This window comes from Paroedura picta, chromosome 7, assembly GCF_049243985.1.
Source record: "Paroedura picta isolate Pp20150507F chromosome 7, Ppicta_v3.0, whole genome shotgun sequence".
NCBI classification, from domain to species: Eukaryota; Metazoa; Chordata; class Lepidosauria; order Squamata; family Gekkonidae; genus Paroedura; species Paroedura picta.
Window position 1 is genome coordinate 63,407,120 of NC_135375.1, and position 15,741 is coordinate 63,422,860.

The 15,741-nt window shown below is 42.5% G+C and overlaps 1 protein-coding gene across 6 annotated transcripts in view; it reads right to left on the bottom strand.

The window, feature by feature from the left end:
- Positions 1–15,362, bottom strand: part of ERCC6L2 (ERCC excision repair 6 like 2) — a 77,059-nt gene extending 61,697 nt beyond the window's left edge. For 3 of the 6 annotated variants that reach the window (XM_077344565.1, XM_077344564.1, XM_077344561.1), the window contains exons 1-2: positions 9,039–15,163; positions 7,111–8,448 (exon numbers count right to left, since the gene is read on the bottom strand). In XM_077344565.1, coding sequence (XP_077200680.1) covers positions 7,111–7,575 — 465 coding nt within the window. In that variant the 5' untranslated portion in view covers positions 7,576–8,448; positions 9,039–15,163. Of the gene's footprint in view, positions 1–7,110; positions 8,449–9,038; positions 15,166–15,191 lie in introns of those variants that run through there. The other 3 variants (XM_077344562.1, XM_077344563.1, XM_077344566.1) reach the window with 3 other exon arrangements.
- Positions 15,363–15,741: the final 379 nt, after the last annotated feature.

The following is a 15,741-nucleotide window of genomic DNA, read 5'->3' on the forward strand; positions in this document are numbered from 1 at the left end:
ATAGCTGTGTACACAACCACCTGGGACCCCTCCCCTTCTCACCTCCTCCAGCCCTGTCACTGGCCAATTTTTTGTGGAGTGGGGGGGAAACATGTCAACATGACCATATATGCGATCTGCAAACATCTGGAGGACAATTTGGTGATCCAAGGAAGTCAGCATGGATTTGTCTCCAACAGGTCCTGCCAGACCAACCAAGTTTCCTTTTTTGACCAAGTAACAGGTTTGCTGGATCGGGGAAATTTGGTTGATGTCATTTACTTGGATTTTAGTAAAGCTTTTGACAAGGTTCCCCATGATGTTCTGATGGATAAGTTGAAGGACTGCAATCTGGATTTTCAGATAGTTAAGTGGATAGGGAATTGGTTAGAGAACCGCACTCAAAGAGTTGTTGTCAATGGTGTTTCATCAGACTGGAGAGAGGTGAGTAGCGGGGTACCTCAGGGTTCGGTGCTCGGCCCGGTACTTTTTAACATATTTATTAATGATCTAGATGAGGGGGTGGAGGGACTACTCATCAAGTTTGCAGATGACACCAAATTGGGAGGACTGGCAAATACTCCGGAAGATAGAGACAGAGTTCAACGAGATCTGAACACAATGGAAAAATGGGCAAATGAGAACAAGATGCAATTCAATAAAGATAAGTGTAAAGTTCTGCATCTGGGTCAGAAAAATGAAAAGCATGCCTACTGGATGGGGGATACGCTTCTAGGTAACACTGTGTGTGAACGAGACCTTGGGGTACTTGTGGATTGTAAACTAAACATGAGCAGGCAGTGTGATGCAGCGGTAAAAAAGGCAAATGCCATTTTGGGCTGTATCAACAGAGGCATCACATCAAAATCACAAGATGTCATAGTTCCATTGTATACGGCACTAGTCAGACCACACCTGGAGTACTGTGTGCAGTTCTGGAGGCCTCACTTCAAGAAGGACATCGATAAAATTGAAAGGGTACAGAGGAGAGCGACGAAGATGATCTGGGGCCAAGGGACCAAGCCCTATGAAGATAGGTTGAGGGACTTGGGAATGTTCAGCCTGGAGAAAAGGAGGTTGAGAGGGGACATGATAGCCCTCTTTAAGTATTTGAAAGGTTGTCACTTGGAGGAGGGCAGGATGCTGTTTCTGCTGGCTGCAGAGAAAAGGACACGCAGTAATGGGTTTAAACTTCAAGTACAACGATATAGGCTAGATATCAGGAAAAAGTTTTTCACAGAGTAGTTCAGCAGTGGAATAGGCTGCCTAAGGAGGTGGTGAGCGCCCCCTCACTGGAAATCTTCAAGCAAAGGTTGGATACACACTTTTCTTGGATGCTTTAGGATGCTTAGGGTTAATCCTGCGTTGAGCAGGGGGTTGGACTAGATGGCCTGTATGGCCCCTTCCAACTCTATGATTCTATGATTCTATGATATCACCCAACAAATGTTTAACTATCTTTTAAATTTTTTATATATTTTAAAACTCCCACCCATTCAGGAAACTCTTCCAGGGCCATCAAGAAACCACAGGGTTTCGTGAAACCCTGATTAAGAAAGCCAGCTCTAAGCTATCAGCTGGAGTCAAATAGGGCTTAGGTGGCCATCTGATTCTTTTACAGGGAGAACCCATCTATTTGGCAATCTCCATGATGAAGATACTGATATCTTCAGTAGCTCTGAGACCAAAAAATTTCTGTGCCAAAAGGAGTTAATGAAAATCACTTCCATCACATCCTTTGACACTTTATTCAGGCCTCAGCTGATCAGCATGATTAGAAAGAAGGCAGTGCATGAGCCCTTGCCCTTTGTCCTGGGATTGTAGATGATGGTTAGAAACCTGGTGACTTTATCTTAGTTCAATGTTGTAAAAAAAAATCCAATAGGGCTCCTGTGTGATTTTGCCAGAAGATCTTTTCATTTAGATTCCAGTCTCCATCCTTTCTGTTCAGCCAGTTGGCATGAAAGTTTGTAAGATCGTATAGGTGTTCTGCTTTCAGACCTACCGAATTCTGCTCTATGAAACAGAGTCGGATGCCTCCTTATCAACTGATGTCCACCTTGGCTGTTAATCCAACTGTGTGCACTAGCACACACTCATTCCTCAATAGGTTCTAGAAGGCAATCTGTGATACTCTGACTGCCCCAAGTTTCAACCAGTTCATTCCATTCATTTCTTTCAAAGGGCTCCATTTGATCCTTGTAGTCCATTCCCTAGCCCTTTCTGCTGGTACCCATAATTATCATCAATTAAGCTGGAGGAAACTGACTCCCCTTATCAGATTTGGTAACTAAGACCACTAGCTTAGTGACTTCTTCAGTATCTTGATGTGTGCATGTCTGTGCTGAACAGCACGGTAAGCATGCCGACAATTAGTCCCAGTCCAAGGTCAGAAACACAGTCCAGTGTTGGATCACGCAGTTGCCAGAAGCATGGAGAGAATAGAGTCCAAGGTCAGAGCAGGCAGGAGCTGAGAGCATAGTCAGAGGCTGAGTCTAACATCAAGGTAGGTAGGTGATCAAGTTGTGGTACAAGAACAGCCCAGAAATCTAAGCAGATGGAAGACTAGGTCCCAGATCAGGCTGGGCAGGCTCTGTGCAAAGGCAAGCCAGTAGTCATGCATGGGGCATCCACACTGACCTACTGTTGAGAACTAATTATATAAGGCATGACAACCCTCAAGTCTTAATTCACTTGCAGTAACTGGGTCCCTGCATTCAGCTCTCATCCTGAGAAGATCTGCCATGTAATACCAGGTCTACAAATGAGCGCTACATTTTTTCTCTTTAAACTCTTGTCTGTCGCTGTCTCCTTCATTCTAATGAAATGAGTGCTTCAGGTAAACTGTATACTTGTTTTGTTAGAAATAATGGCTCAGGTATGGGAGGTTTGTTGTCAAGAGACTAGCCTTCTGCAGAACCTTTCTCCAGAGACTGTGTTTCTGAATGCTGCCAGTTAACATTTGGATTCAAACTTGCTGAATGCATCTGCATGGAACCAGATTCCTCATCTCCCAAAGAAATATCTTGTGCCAAGAGCTGACTCATGACAGTGTCCTTCTAGCCACTATATTGTGGCCTGTGCTCTGGCACCAAACTGAATGGCTTCTTGAGATGCTTTTGCTGCAAAATTTGCAGCCCTTTTAATCTTTAAGATGAATCTCCTAAATGTCATGGGGTCAGCGTCTGACTCCTGAACAAGATTATCAGCACGATCCATGATGGCCCTGGCAAAAATGGAGTGCAAGGCAAGGGCTCTGTTTGTCAGAGAGGCTGCTTCAAGAGATTCCCTAGGGCCATCATTATTATCCACTGTATTCTTACACACATTGGCCACAAACTGAAACAAAGCTACTCCTGAATTCAAGACTACTACCAGAACATCTATCAGAGGACTTCTTTGCAACCTGTTGGAAAGGAAAAGATCTTTTTCCCTATGCATGCAGGAAAATGCTGATGTCTGGAACTGCCCATTCTGCCTTTAGTACGTAATTAAAGAACTCAGGGAATGGACAAACAGAGGATCCTTTTGGTGGTTTCTTAAAGCCTCTAGTATAAATTGTTTGAAGTTGATGATCTAGGTTTTTCTGTTGTACCTACTTGGTATTCAAGAGAAGAAAGACAGAAGCGTTCTGGCTAGAAAGGTCTAGGAGAATTTTCTAACCATTCCCCTTCCTCTTTAACAGAGCTTGTTGCCATATATACAATGGTTGAAAGGATCTCCTCCGCCCCTAAACTCAAGCTTGACACAAGTGGTGAGAAAGGGAAATTCTTTTTCTGACTACCTCTTAAAAATCCTTGATGACCCTGGTCCTTATGGGCAAGATCCATCACAACCACCACTTAGTCATGTACGCCTAACCACAGAATGGCCAACATGATTACTGGTTGCATATGCACAGGGTCAGAGGAGGCCTAGGCTGGACTGAAGACCCACATTCTCCAATCTGTGGAGGAAGGGTGGAAAAATTGCAGGAAAAAACAGCTATCCTTCTGAAATTTTCCTGAACTGCCAAATCTACTAGGAAAGATCTCAGAGAGGCTAGAGGAAGGGGGTGACAACTATTCTGTGCTGCCATCCCTGCTTGGATCAGCTCCTTGTTCATGTTAGACATCCTTATCCCACTGCCCCATGTATCTCAATGAGGTGTCTCACCTTCAGCTCCAATCCTCTTGCTCCCTGTAAATCCAGAAGCCCCTGAGTCCATATGGGGAGGGCCACCCACTGTAATCTTCTCATGGTTGTTTGGACACAGTAGAACTCTGCTGAGTTTTTCCAGAACAGTTGGGAGTTGGCTGAAGAGATCTTTGCCAGTCTCCATTGTCTGAAGCCTCAGGCAAGAGAGGCCCTGTCACAACCATCTCCCTCTGCTTTCTACAAAGGCAATGAGGCTCTTCCTCAAGGCCCTTCCATCTTCCATACCAATGTAAGGGACTGCGTGGGTCTGTCCTCAGACCCAGGAGATCTCTGCTGGGCTTCTTCTGTGCAGTCAGGGGTCAGCTGTGAAACAACCTGAAATCCCAGGTCTGTCAATACTGACAGTGCCTTGTGCCAATAGAGGAATCTACCATTGGCCAATCTCTAGTGCCTGGAACCTCAAGCACAGTCCTGTCTTTATACAAGTGGTCCTTTTGTGTAGTGGTGCAAAGGTTTTTTTAATAATTCAGGCAGCTAGAACTTTCTAAAAAATCCCAACAGAATAGTATTTCTTGTTTTAAGTTTCTATTCAAGTGCCTAAAAAACACATATAGCAATAGCACTGCTTGCTCTGAGAAAGTATTGAAACAGTGATAATGTATTGCAGTGGACCTGGTCTCCAGTCTTCTTTCTTTAAACAGGAACCACATGAGCAGACAGATATTCGTGCCAACAAACTATGAAAGGAGATCCATGCAGGTACAAAAGTCCACCAATAGCAGGCAGTTCCCAAGACCAGATTTTAATGTGCTAATTTAACTGCATGCAGTACTGCCCTGGGTTTATTCCAGCATTAAAAACCAATACTGCTTTAATCAAGTTAATAAAATAGCCTGCCTTAAACCAGATGTTTATCACATAGTACCAAAAGGCAAATAATTTTTAAAAACAACTAATTTAAAAATAAATTGTTGGGGTAAACATTTGCATATAGCTCACAGATTAGCTGTTCCGAGAAAAGGATGTTTGTAACAGCAATCTGGTTTTCTCTTTGTGAACTTCTGCTATTAGCAAGTATCCTGATAAAGAGGTAGACAGCAAACCACAAAATAATATTTTTTAAAAAAAGAAAGAAAATAATTTGAAAGGAATTTAATCTGAATAAATGATCCAACTTGAAGTTTAATTCCCTGACTTCTCATAGAACTTGAATGTTATTTTATCCACAGAGTGACAGAATGAATTGCCATTCTGAGAAAATAATGCTACAGACATCCTTCCCATGCTGACAAGAAAGCATTTTTAGAGACTTAGCTTTCCTTGCAAACTGTCAGTTTGCAATGTGTGCTATATACTCGTGTCTGGGAAAGAGTGCAATAAAATTTCCCAAAAGGCAATAAAAAAGGGCAAGTGGAAATTATCCTTGTTTTTAAAAGGAAGCATTGACTGTGTAAACACAATAGTCTTCTTGAATATTTCCTCACACCAATCTCAGCAATTGTCTCCTGGGAGTGGGGACTGTCTCTTGCACCATCTTCCAGAAGGTACTGACAGGACAAAAAAGCCAGAACGATACTGATATTGTACTCAATAATAAAAGGGACTAGCATATTAATACTGTTTTCATTATTATTAACATTTTACATTATTTCTAGAGCTTTTTTTTAAAAAACTAAGGATTTTAAGTGTTAAAGCCCACGAAGAAGAAGAAGAAGAAGAAATTTAGAATGTTTGCTATATACCTTTGCTATTAAAAAAAACCCTAAGATTATTTTTAAAACTAATCATTCTAACGTTAAAAGCTGACCATTCTTACAATTCCTTCTACTTCATTCATAAAATTAAAATATGTGCACAATGTAGAGAAATTTAATGTCCTCAGATGGGCCTAATGAGGCTGTGTTTTAAATATTTCTTGTAAAGATTCTATCATTGGCCTTCACAGGTTACTTATAAAATGAAAAGGAAAATGAATTAAAGCTTTGATTCTGGAATTTTTGGTAATGGGAAGGCAACTGTAAGCCATTTTGAGCCTCCTTCGGGTAGGGAAAAGCGGCATATAAGAACCAACTCTTCTTCTTATTCTTCTTCTATTGAAAATAGCAGCAGAATGCTTGAACTGTATTAAATTTCTTATTAAAGAAAATTAACCCATCACCCTTATACAGATAACATTAGTTTCACAAACTGGAAAAAACATTCTTACTTTTATTCAAATTGCCATAATTACAATTTGCCATAATTAGAGGATCTGACATCAAAATACCTAAATTTTATTCATTTAGATATTTATTTATTTGACCACCACTGCTGGACCAAGCTGGCTCATGGTTGTTTACAATAAAACCTCCATAAAATAACAATAAAATACTGTCATAAGAGCCCCTGGCAGAATAATCCCTCTTTATCCCTCCCAACCCACCAATCTAGTACAGGTTGAAAACACCCGCCACCTACACTCCCCACCTAGCTGGCCTCAGAGTGTGGAGGGGGCACCGCCTGCCCTAGGTGTACCAGGCATACTGAGGAGGGTCCCCAGATCTTCCATTGCCTGGCCTCAACCAAATGCCTGGTGGAAGAGCTCCATCTGGCAGGATTTGCAGAACTGCACCAGCACCATCAGGGCTTCCTGTGGGCTGGAGACCACCAGCAGATTCAAACCCATAGAGTGAAGGGCCCTGTAGGGGGCATAAGGAGACAGGTGGTCCCGTGGCCCAGACTACGTGGCCTTAAAGTTTAATACCAAAACCTTGAATGATTCTGAATGCAATTGGCAACCTCAGCACTGGCTGGATGTGGGCCCTCCAAGATGACCTAGAGAGGATCCTAGCAGCTGCATTTTGCACCAACTGTAATTTCTGGGTCAAAAACAAGGGAAGGCCTGCATAGAGCAAGTTACAGAAGTCTAATTGGTGGTGTAAACCTATAAATCAGTTAATTCTTTGTTCAAGGAAACAAAATACTTTTAGAGTAAAACAAAAAAAGAGAAGATACCTGTATTGTTTTTCCAAGGCCCATGTCATCTCCAAGAATACATCCATGATTATGAACATAGTGCCCATACAAAAAGAGGGCTCCTTCCCTTTGATAATCACGCAGGTATCTATTAATAGTATAAGGGATATAATCTCCATCTATGGACAATTCAAAGGCAACTGCATGTGAGGGAAGTTTTCTGTCAGGAAAATAAGGCTTCTCCAAATCTTCATAATCAAATGCAAAGTTCTTCTGTGCAGTAGTTTTAATTCTACAGAGTTTTGCTACAGATATCTTCCGTTCCTGAGATCCCCGAAAAGAAACAACAGCAAAACTTTTTCCATTCTCATCTGTTTCAAGGGATAATATTGTGGCTTCACAAAGCTTTCCATTTTCAGAAAAAGGAGCTATGCATCTATCACCAGCATGCCACTTTTCTATTAAAAAGTATATAAAAATGAAAATTAGTGTATCAACATTCATTTAACTGTTCTAAAAGCAAGCAAACAAATGCCTGCTGAAAATTACACAGGGAAAAAAAGTGTGTATAACAATCCTTCAGCATTACCACATTTCTCACCTTCTGCGAGCACCCTCAAACAGAACAATATAAAAATATAACTAAATAAGCAAAGCAAAAAATCAGCCAACTTGGCCGTATGACAAGTACATCTTCCCAATTTTGTTGCCATTACACAAATACTAACCCAGTTTATGCAATGTTGATCACACTGGATGGAGATGATATATTTGGATAATTAACCAAATGAAAAAGAAAGTTAATAGGAAGATAGATGAAAGATTTGCAGACAAATATTCAAAATACTTGGCTAAGGTCAGAGGCAACATCTGTTGGGCCCTCAGAATCCCCCCCCCATATGATCTGCCAATTAATCTAATCACAGGTAATCTTAATCTGATTGCATTGTGGGGTGATGATCAAAAGCCCTCAACAAAGAAAATAACAGCTACAGACTATACAGCAGTTTAAACTGATGCATCATAATTATAATCTAATGGAAAACTGGTTCCCTCCCGTACTAATCATAAAAACAGCATGTTCAAAGACAAGGGAGCATACTTTCCATATATGCAGAAAAATATGACTCTGTAAATTGAAACAAACAAACATAAATAGAAACCCCAAACTGGCCTAAAAATAACTGAATATCCTCAAGTATGTTCAGAGTAAGTTAAAAGATCAAAGGACAGGATCAACCTGCTCAAGCACCTCAGAATCATGAAGTCTGGGGGAGGGGGAGTGAGAGTTCCAAATTGTTCTCACTTCCTTTCAGGGCCTCCAGTCTGTGGGCCTCTTTTCCACAGGAAACGGCAACAAGTTTTCCCAAGCACAGCCTTTAGGTAAGTAACTTTTGATTAGTTTCAGTATTGATATTCAAAATCTGGGGATAACTTTGAATATCCCCCCCCCCCCCCACACACACACACCATTCTAATCGATCAGTGGAACCTTGGGGCTAGGCGAAGTTGGGTTTGGATTTTAATTAAGCTGCCATCTGTTGCTGTTGTTATATATATTGTTATATATGTTTTATGGGGATTTTATATTGTAATTTTAAATGTAATTGTAAACTGCCATGAGATGACTAGTTGTGATTGGTGGTATATAAATAAAAATATGAATGAATGAATGAATGAATGAATCAATCAATCAATGAATCAATCAATCAATCAATCAATCAATCAAAGCTAGTTTCATCCACAATTGGTTTGGAAAGATAATGGCAAAGGAGAGTATTTAAACCTCAAAAACATTCCGAAGGAAGCACGTAAGTACACTTACTTGGGAATACCCATTGAACTCAATGACACTTACTTCTGCATGTATAGGATTAGACTATAGATAGCACACTACATTAGTACAATATGCTGATAGTTCTCAGCACCATCCTTTCCCTTCAAGGCTATTAATAAACGTCACTTACCTTTCAGATTGTCACACATAACTAGTTACAGCTAAGCATGGATCTCCAATACTTATGAAACTGAAAAAGGGAAAGGAAAATCAGTCTCTGCACAATGATAAACAATTTAGCTCACTCTGTTCTGCAGGATAATGACCAAACCCAAAACTATAACCCCAAAAACAACTTGATTAAAAAAAAAACATCAAATCCTATCAAAGGAAATTTCTAAATAACAGAAAAAGCAAATCCCCCAAACTCCTTATTTTTAATTGCATCAAAACAACTCAAGTACACGGAGCTACTCTGAAAACCCTCAAGACTAATTACGTAACAAACCCTGTCCATGTAAAAGCCAAGAAAGTTCCTTTCTGTCACTAAATACTGCAGTGCCAATGGCAGCTAATATGCCAATGCTGCCACTGGTTTACCTCTCACTGGCACCAGGAACTTTCTGTGTAATCAATTAACTGATGTAAAACTGAACTACTGTTGTTTATTTGATGACTACTGGATTATACGGCACTTATCCTATGTTTTATGTAAACTACCCTAAGCCGCAGGGGAAGCAGTACATGAATTAATTAATGGCTCAGTCAGTCGCTCAATCAATGAATGTGCAGTGTCATCCCACTAGCAGCACTGACACAGCTAAACTATAGGATGTGAGGCCCAGGATGGCATACGAGGTTTGGTTTGCAAGGCTGATTGTTCATCCCTCTAATCCATATGTGTATACACATAAAATATAATGGGCAACAAAAAATAATGTACATCAAAAATAACAATATAATTGCTTACACAGCGTTTACATTATATGAAAATAACTGATGCCATGGGGAAATACCACATGTTAAAACCTGGGGGGAAATAAAAAATAACCAGCACTAAGAACATATCAAAAACACAAATAAAGACAAGTGGAAATGCATCAAGGAGATTGTCCATTAACACACCTTATTATACACAAATCACGCTCAGAAGCTTCTTTCAAGGATTTGACACAGCCAAAACAAGTATTTACAACCTTTACAGGCAACTATGAAAGAACATGTCTAACAACGCTTTAATGCCCCAATTCTTCCAAATGAAAGGTAGTCTCCCTGGCAAAAAATAATTATGGTTATATCCCATTGTCCCATGTTGGGGATTTTCCAAAATGGAACTCAATTCTATAAAAAATACATGGTGTATATTGTAAAATATTTTCTATTTACTGTACCTCAGCAGTATTTGACTAATTTAATGTTCATTTATCAGCAGTCCAGAGATTTAAAAATTTGTTAAGTCACCTTGAGTTCCACAAGGTAAAAATGTGGCTAAGAAGTTTTTAAAATGAACTGCCCAAATGGATGTCAATTAACTACTGATGGGATTCATACACAAAGGAGTAGCATTTGTGCATCAAAATAATCCTTTTGTGAAGGAGTCTACAAGCATTCATGACTGGAAAGGGATCAGTGTGAACTATTCAGTCCGCATGACTCACACAAGAAAACCAGCATGATGTAGTGGTTAAGAGTGGCAGCTTCTAATCTGGCAAGCCAGGTTTGATTCCAGCTCCTCCACATGCAGCTAGCTAGATGACCTTGGGCTTGTCATAGCCCTGATTAGGGTTGTGTGATGCAGCCGCCAAAACAGCCGTTCCCGCACGTCACAGCCAGCGCCGCGCTGCAGGTGGGAAGGCGTGGGCGCCAGTTGGCAAATGAAAGCAAGCACGGAACTCTTCACATGTGTGTATCAACCAGCATGCCAGCGCCACACCTCCCCGCTCCCATGGTGCAGCACTGGCTGCGATGGGGGGGAACGGCCGCTTTGGTGACCAAATCGCACAGCCATAGACCTGATAGTGCTGTTCTGACCGAGCATCCCTGTCAGAGGTCTCTGGGTGCCTGTTTTGCGGAGAGGAAGGGAAGGCGATTCTAAGCCACTATGAGATTTCTTCAAGCAATGAAAAGAGGTGTATAACAACCAACCCTTCTTCTACAACAGTTTTTCTGGGGAGTACTTGACGTTTTCCAAGTCATGACCCATACTCCCATCTTCATGTCACAACACCAAGAGGAGTATAACAGTCTTAAAATAACTATGGCATAAAGAAGAAGAGGTAGTGTTTCAGACATAAAAGGTTCAAGATATTTAGAACTTTAGTACATAGATCAAAACTAGCATCTTAAATTGTGCCTGAAAGGCAATAAAAAATTCTCTGGTATAACCTTTGATATACCCCCTTATGTTAATTAACCATAATGTCAATTTAAAGATTAATTTAGAGATTCCAAACTCATTAGGGCCAACACCATACTGACAGGATTACAACACTTTCCACATAAAACTACGAAGGCAAGACTTGTAATCTTTTTAAAAGGTTGCAGTTCCCTCATCACAGACCACTGGTGAAGATTGCTGTTGGTCACCATTATAGTCTGGTTGGAAGTAATGCAGCAGATCCAGGAGTGCCTCAAAGTTATAAATGTGACAGGAGCCTTGTTCTTGCAGGACAGAAGGACAGTATAGTTAGAAGATCTGGATGGATGTTGAGGTTTCACATACAGTGAAACATTAAGTGACAGGGTGTTTTTTAAATGTATTCTGGGAATTTTATTCTGAACCCTCTGGGAACTCAGGGCAAATTACATTTTCTAAAATACATATAATAATCCCTATATAAGATTTAAAATTAATTAATAAAGTAACAACATTTGTATCAAGACACAAGAAAAGGCAGCTTTTTCTATTCCTCCACCCCAGAATGGCTTGAAGAATAATAAAGGAGATCATAAAAGAAAAATGATGTGCCTCCTTCCCAAATTTTTCCTTACAATAGATAGGGTTGCTGCCTGAAGAGTTGCCAATTAAGAAACACACCAGAGGGCCCTAAGAAAATAACACATGAACTGCCTTATACTGAATCAGACCATCAAAGTCAGAATTATCTACTCAGACTGGCAGTGGCTCTTGGGGTTTCAAGTAGAAGTGTTGTACATCACAAACTACCAAATCCCCTTTTTTCCCCCCAGTTGGAGATTGAATTTAGGATCTTCTACAATCCAAGCAGAAACTTTGCCACTGAACCGCAGCCTCTATTCAAGTACTTCAGAACATTAACATTTAATTGTATTAAACTTGCTTTTTTAAGTTTCATTTGTACCCTTTCATTTAGTTTGTTTTTCTTCAATTGCAGAAATACTTTGGAACAAATACGGAACAGTTTCTTGAAAAAAGGCATAGGTGTTTGGTAATCCTAACAACAAACCTATGAGGTAGACAGAGAACAGTGACTGGACTAAAATTCCTCAGTGAACCTACTCCTAAAGCAGAGATGTAATAACTTTTTCTCCCTGGGTCTTAGTCCTAACACTGTCTTTTGGGTAAAACGCTCCCAACACTGATAAGGCTACTACAGGGTAGGATTTTATCTAGTTACATTGAATTGTTTATTATTTATCCTATGAAGCAATGACAGACACGAGGCTTGCTTCTCTCTCTGTGTTAGCCTACTCCAGAGCCTGCTCTCTTTCCTGAGCAGGGTAAGCTTTTTTATTCAGTTTTACATCTAAGAAAACACTTCACAGTACACACATCAGCGGACATAGCTGTTTGCAGAAGGTTATAGCTTTGTACACATTGCATTGTTATCAAAGCATAAGATGCTGTATAGCTTATCTTCACACAGGAAGGTCTCTTGAGGTCACTTATTTGCAGAAAACCTGACTTTCTGATGATTACACAGAGACTGACCTTTCGGCCCTGCTTTTGCTTGGAGATGCCCAACAGCAAACAGCAGAGAACGAACTTGGCAATCTCTACAAACCTGGACCTTCCTTCATTTGCCTTCCTCTCACTACCTTAAACATACTCTTTTAAAAATAAAGCTGTCATTACTGAATTTGTGAAACGCAATAAACAAAAATTCCCCAAAAACACTTAAATTGTACAACGAGGGGAGGAGGTTAGGTAAAGATATTTTGCCAAATTAGAAAGCAGGGTCATAAGATTTAACTCCCTTCTCTTTCAAAAGGAGGAATTACCATGTGGACCTGCTATCCCCCCCCCCAAAAAAAAAGTCTCTTTTAACCCAAGCATCCTAAGAGTGGTGGCAGGATTCTGGTTTTATGAAAATAGCAGCTCTGGCAAAGAATGTAGAGAAAGCCTCTCACTTTTTAAATTCCAGTGACAGAAATGTGGGGATTTCATTAGAATAATCTGATGAACACATTCCAGAGGGGTAGTCATGTGCAAGCTTTATCTCTTGAAAGCTCATACAATAACCGTTGTTAGTCTTTAAAGTGACACTAGACTTCTGCAGTTGTTAAGCCTGTTATAACGGAACCAATGAAGACTCTTGTGACATTAAAAAAACAAAAACAAATCATGGCACTAATATCACCAACTAGATCTACCGCACTCATGCCCTTTTAACCTCAACCATTAATTCTCTTCCCATGCTGAATTTGTGTGGTTTATATCAGTGGTCCCCAGCCTTTTTATCACTGGGGACCGGTCAACGCTTGACAATTTTACTGAGGCCTAGGGAGGGGATAGTTTTTTGCCAAGAGACGCCACTGCCACCTGAGCCCCTGCTCCACTTGCTTTCCTGCCGGCGCGGCGCCCCTGACTTCCTGCCGCCTGCTGGGGAGTGCTGCCAGCAGCCACTGCGCAGTGCCATGCTGAGGAGGAGCCCCAGCCATGGCGGCTGCTGGAGAGCACCAAAGGTGAGCTGGTGGCCGAGTGGCAGGACATTCCCCGAGGCTGCAGCCGGGGAGGAGGACGAGGAGGAGCCGCAGCCCGGTACCGATTGATCCACGGACCGGTACTGGTCCCCAGACCGGGGGTTGGGGACCACTGGTTTATATGTAAGGATTATTCCATATATCTGTCAAGGCTCTTTGAAGAAAATTTGGACAAGACAAGAATACATTCCTTTGAACTCTGGTGTTGGAGAAGGCTTCTGAGAGTTCCATGGACAGCAAAAATCACAAACAAGGAAATACTACAGCACTTAAAGTCTGATATATCATTGGTAGGCAAAATCATGACCATATCATGCGATCCAACTCAATGGAGAAAGCTATTATCAGTGGAAAAAGGAAACCAGGCCATGTGATGGTTGGGCACCACTGAGATGGACACCGGCCAGAACACTGCAAAATTGAGGGAGGTGGTGCGGGATTGGGGACCATAATGATGGCTGTGCCATGGGATTGCCAAATCAGACACGACTGACAACAAAACTACTAACCTGGTTAGCCTAGGGTTGCCAGCTCTGGGAAAGACCTGGAGCCTTTGGGGATGAAGCCAGGAGTATGTAGGATTTGGGCCAGGGAGGGACCACAGTGGAAAACAATGCTATGGAGGCCATTCTCCAAAGCAGCCAGGTTCTCAATGGGAACTGATCTCTGAAGTCTGGAGATGAACTCAAAAGGGTAACCGTGTTGGTCTGAAGTAGCACAATAAAATCAGTCCAGTAGCACCTGTTTAGGTCTTAAAGGTGCTACTGGACTGATTTTATGGAGATGAACTATATCCCCAGCTCCCACCTGGAGGCTGGCATCCCTAGGCTAGCCCAAGCTCCTAACACCTTGGAAGTTAAGCACAGATGGCCCTGGTTACTATGTGAACGAAAGACCACCAAAGAAACCCAGGGTCACTATGCAGGGCAGGCAATGGAAAGCCACCTCTGAACACCTCTTGCCGTGAAAACCATGTTGGGTCGCCATAAACCGAGTGTGACTTGAGGACACTTTTCACCACAACTGCTGGCCTTCACACTCTCCCAGGCCTACTTTTTTGCTTCCACTGGTGACAAGCAAGCAACCCGGCCCAAAAGGAAATGTCACGTGAGCAGGTGGTCTATCTAATGCTGCTGCAGAAGTCGCAGAATGATCTTTTAAACAGCTACGTGCCTCTTGCGCAATTAGCTGCACGCGGCATTCCTGAGTCGAGAGACACTTTCCTCAACGCACTGACACCGGGGCAACTCTGCTTCGGAGAGATCTGGAAAGAGCAGCCAATTCAGAACTATTGAGAAACCGGCCGGGAGGGGACAGGAAAGGTGAAGCACGAAAAGACTGGGGCCGAGGCTTCCACGGCTTCCGTGGGAGATTCCGCTTGGAGGAGGAGGAGGAGGAGGAGGGGGGGGGGGACCAAGGACCCCGCCCCTGCATAACTCACGCGCGGACGCTGCCAACAGCTACCGCTTCTGCCGGCTGGAGAAGAGGGAGGCGGGCGGCTCCTGCAAGGGACAGGCCTCAGCGAACTCTCGCGAGAATAACAAGCTCCCGGCGGCTTGGGCTGTCGACCCGAGAAGCGGTTTTGCTTCCAAGGCGAAATAGGCTCTCGCGATGACGATGGCCGCGGCTTGCTTGGCTGCCTCCGCCCTCGGGGGCCGGGCGCGAGTGAGGAGGCTGGAGGGGCAGCTTCCAAGGAGAAATAGCGCGGCTGCTCCGCAAAGCTCTGCGCTTTCCGTTTGCTCCGTCGCCGGAAAGGAAAGGGGAAGCTTGCGGCGCTTTAAATCCCTCAAGATTTATTTGAGCACGAGAAATCAAGCTGGCTCGAAGAGGTGACGGGTGCGCTTCCCAGCCGCTGCCGGGGAAGCTCTTTGAGCCGCGTGCAAGGCTGTGCCCGCCCCCCGCCCCGCCACAGGCCTTTCCCGCTGCCCGGGAAGCGCACCCGCTGGCTCTCCTGCCGTGACCCCCCATAGTTTGCAAACATCTTGTCTACA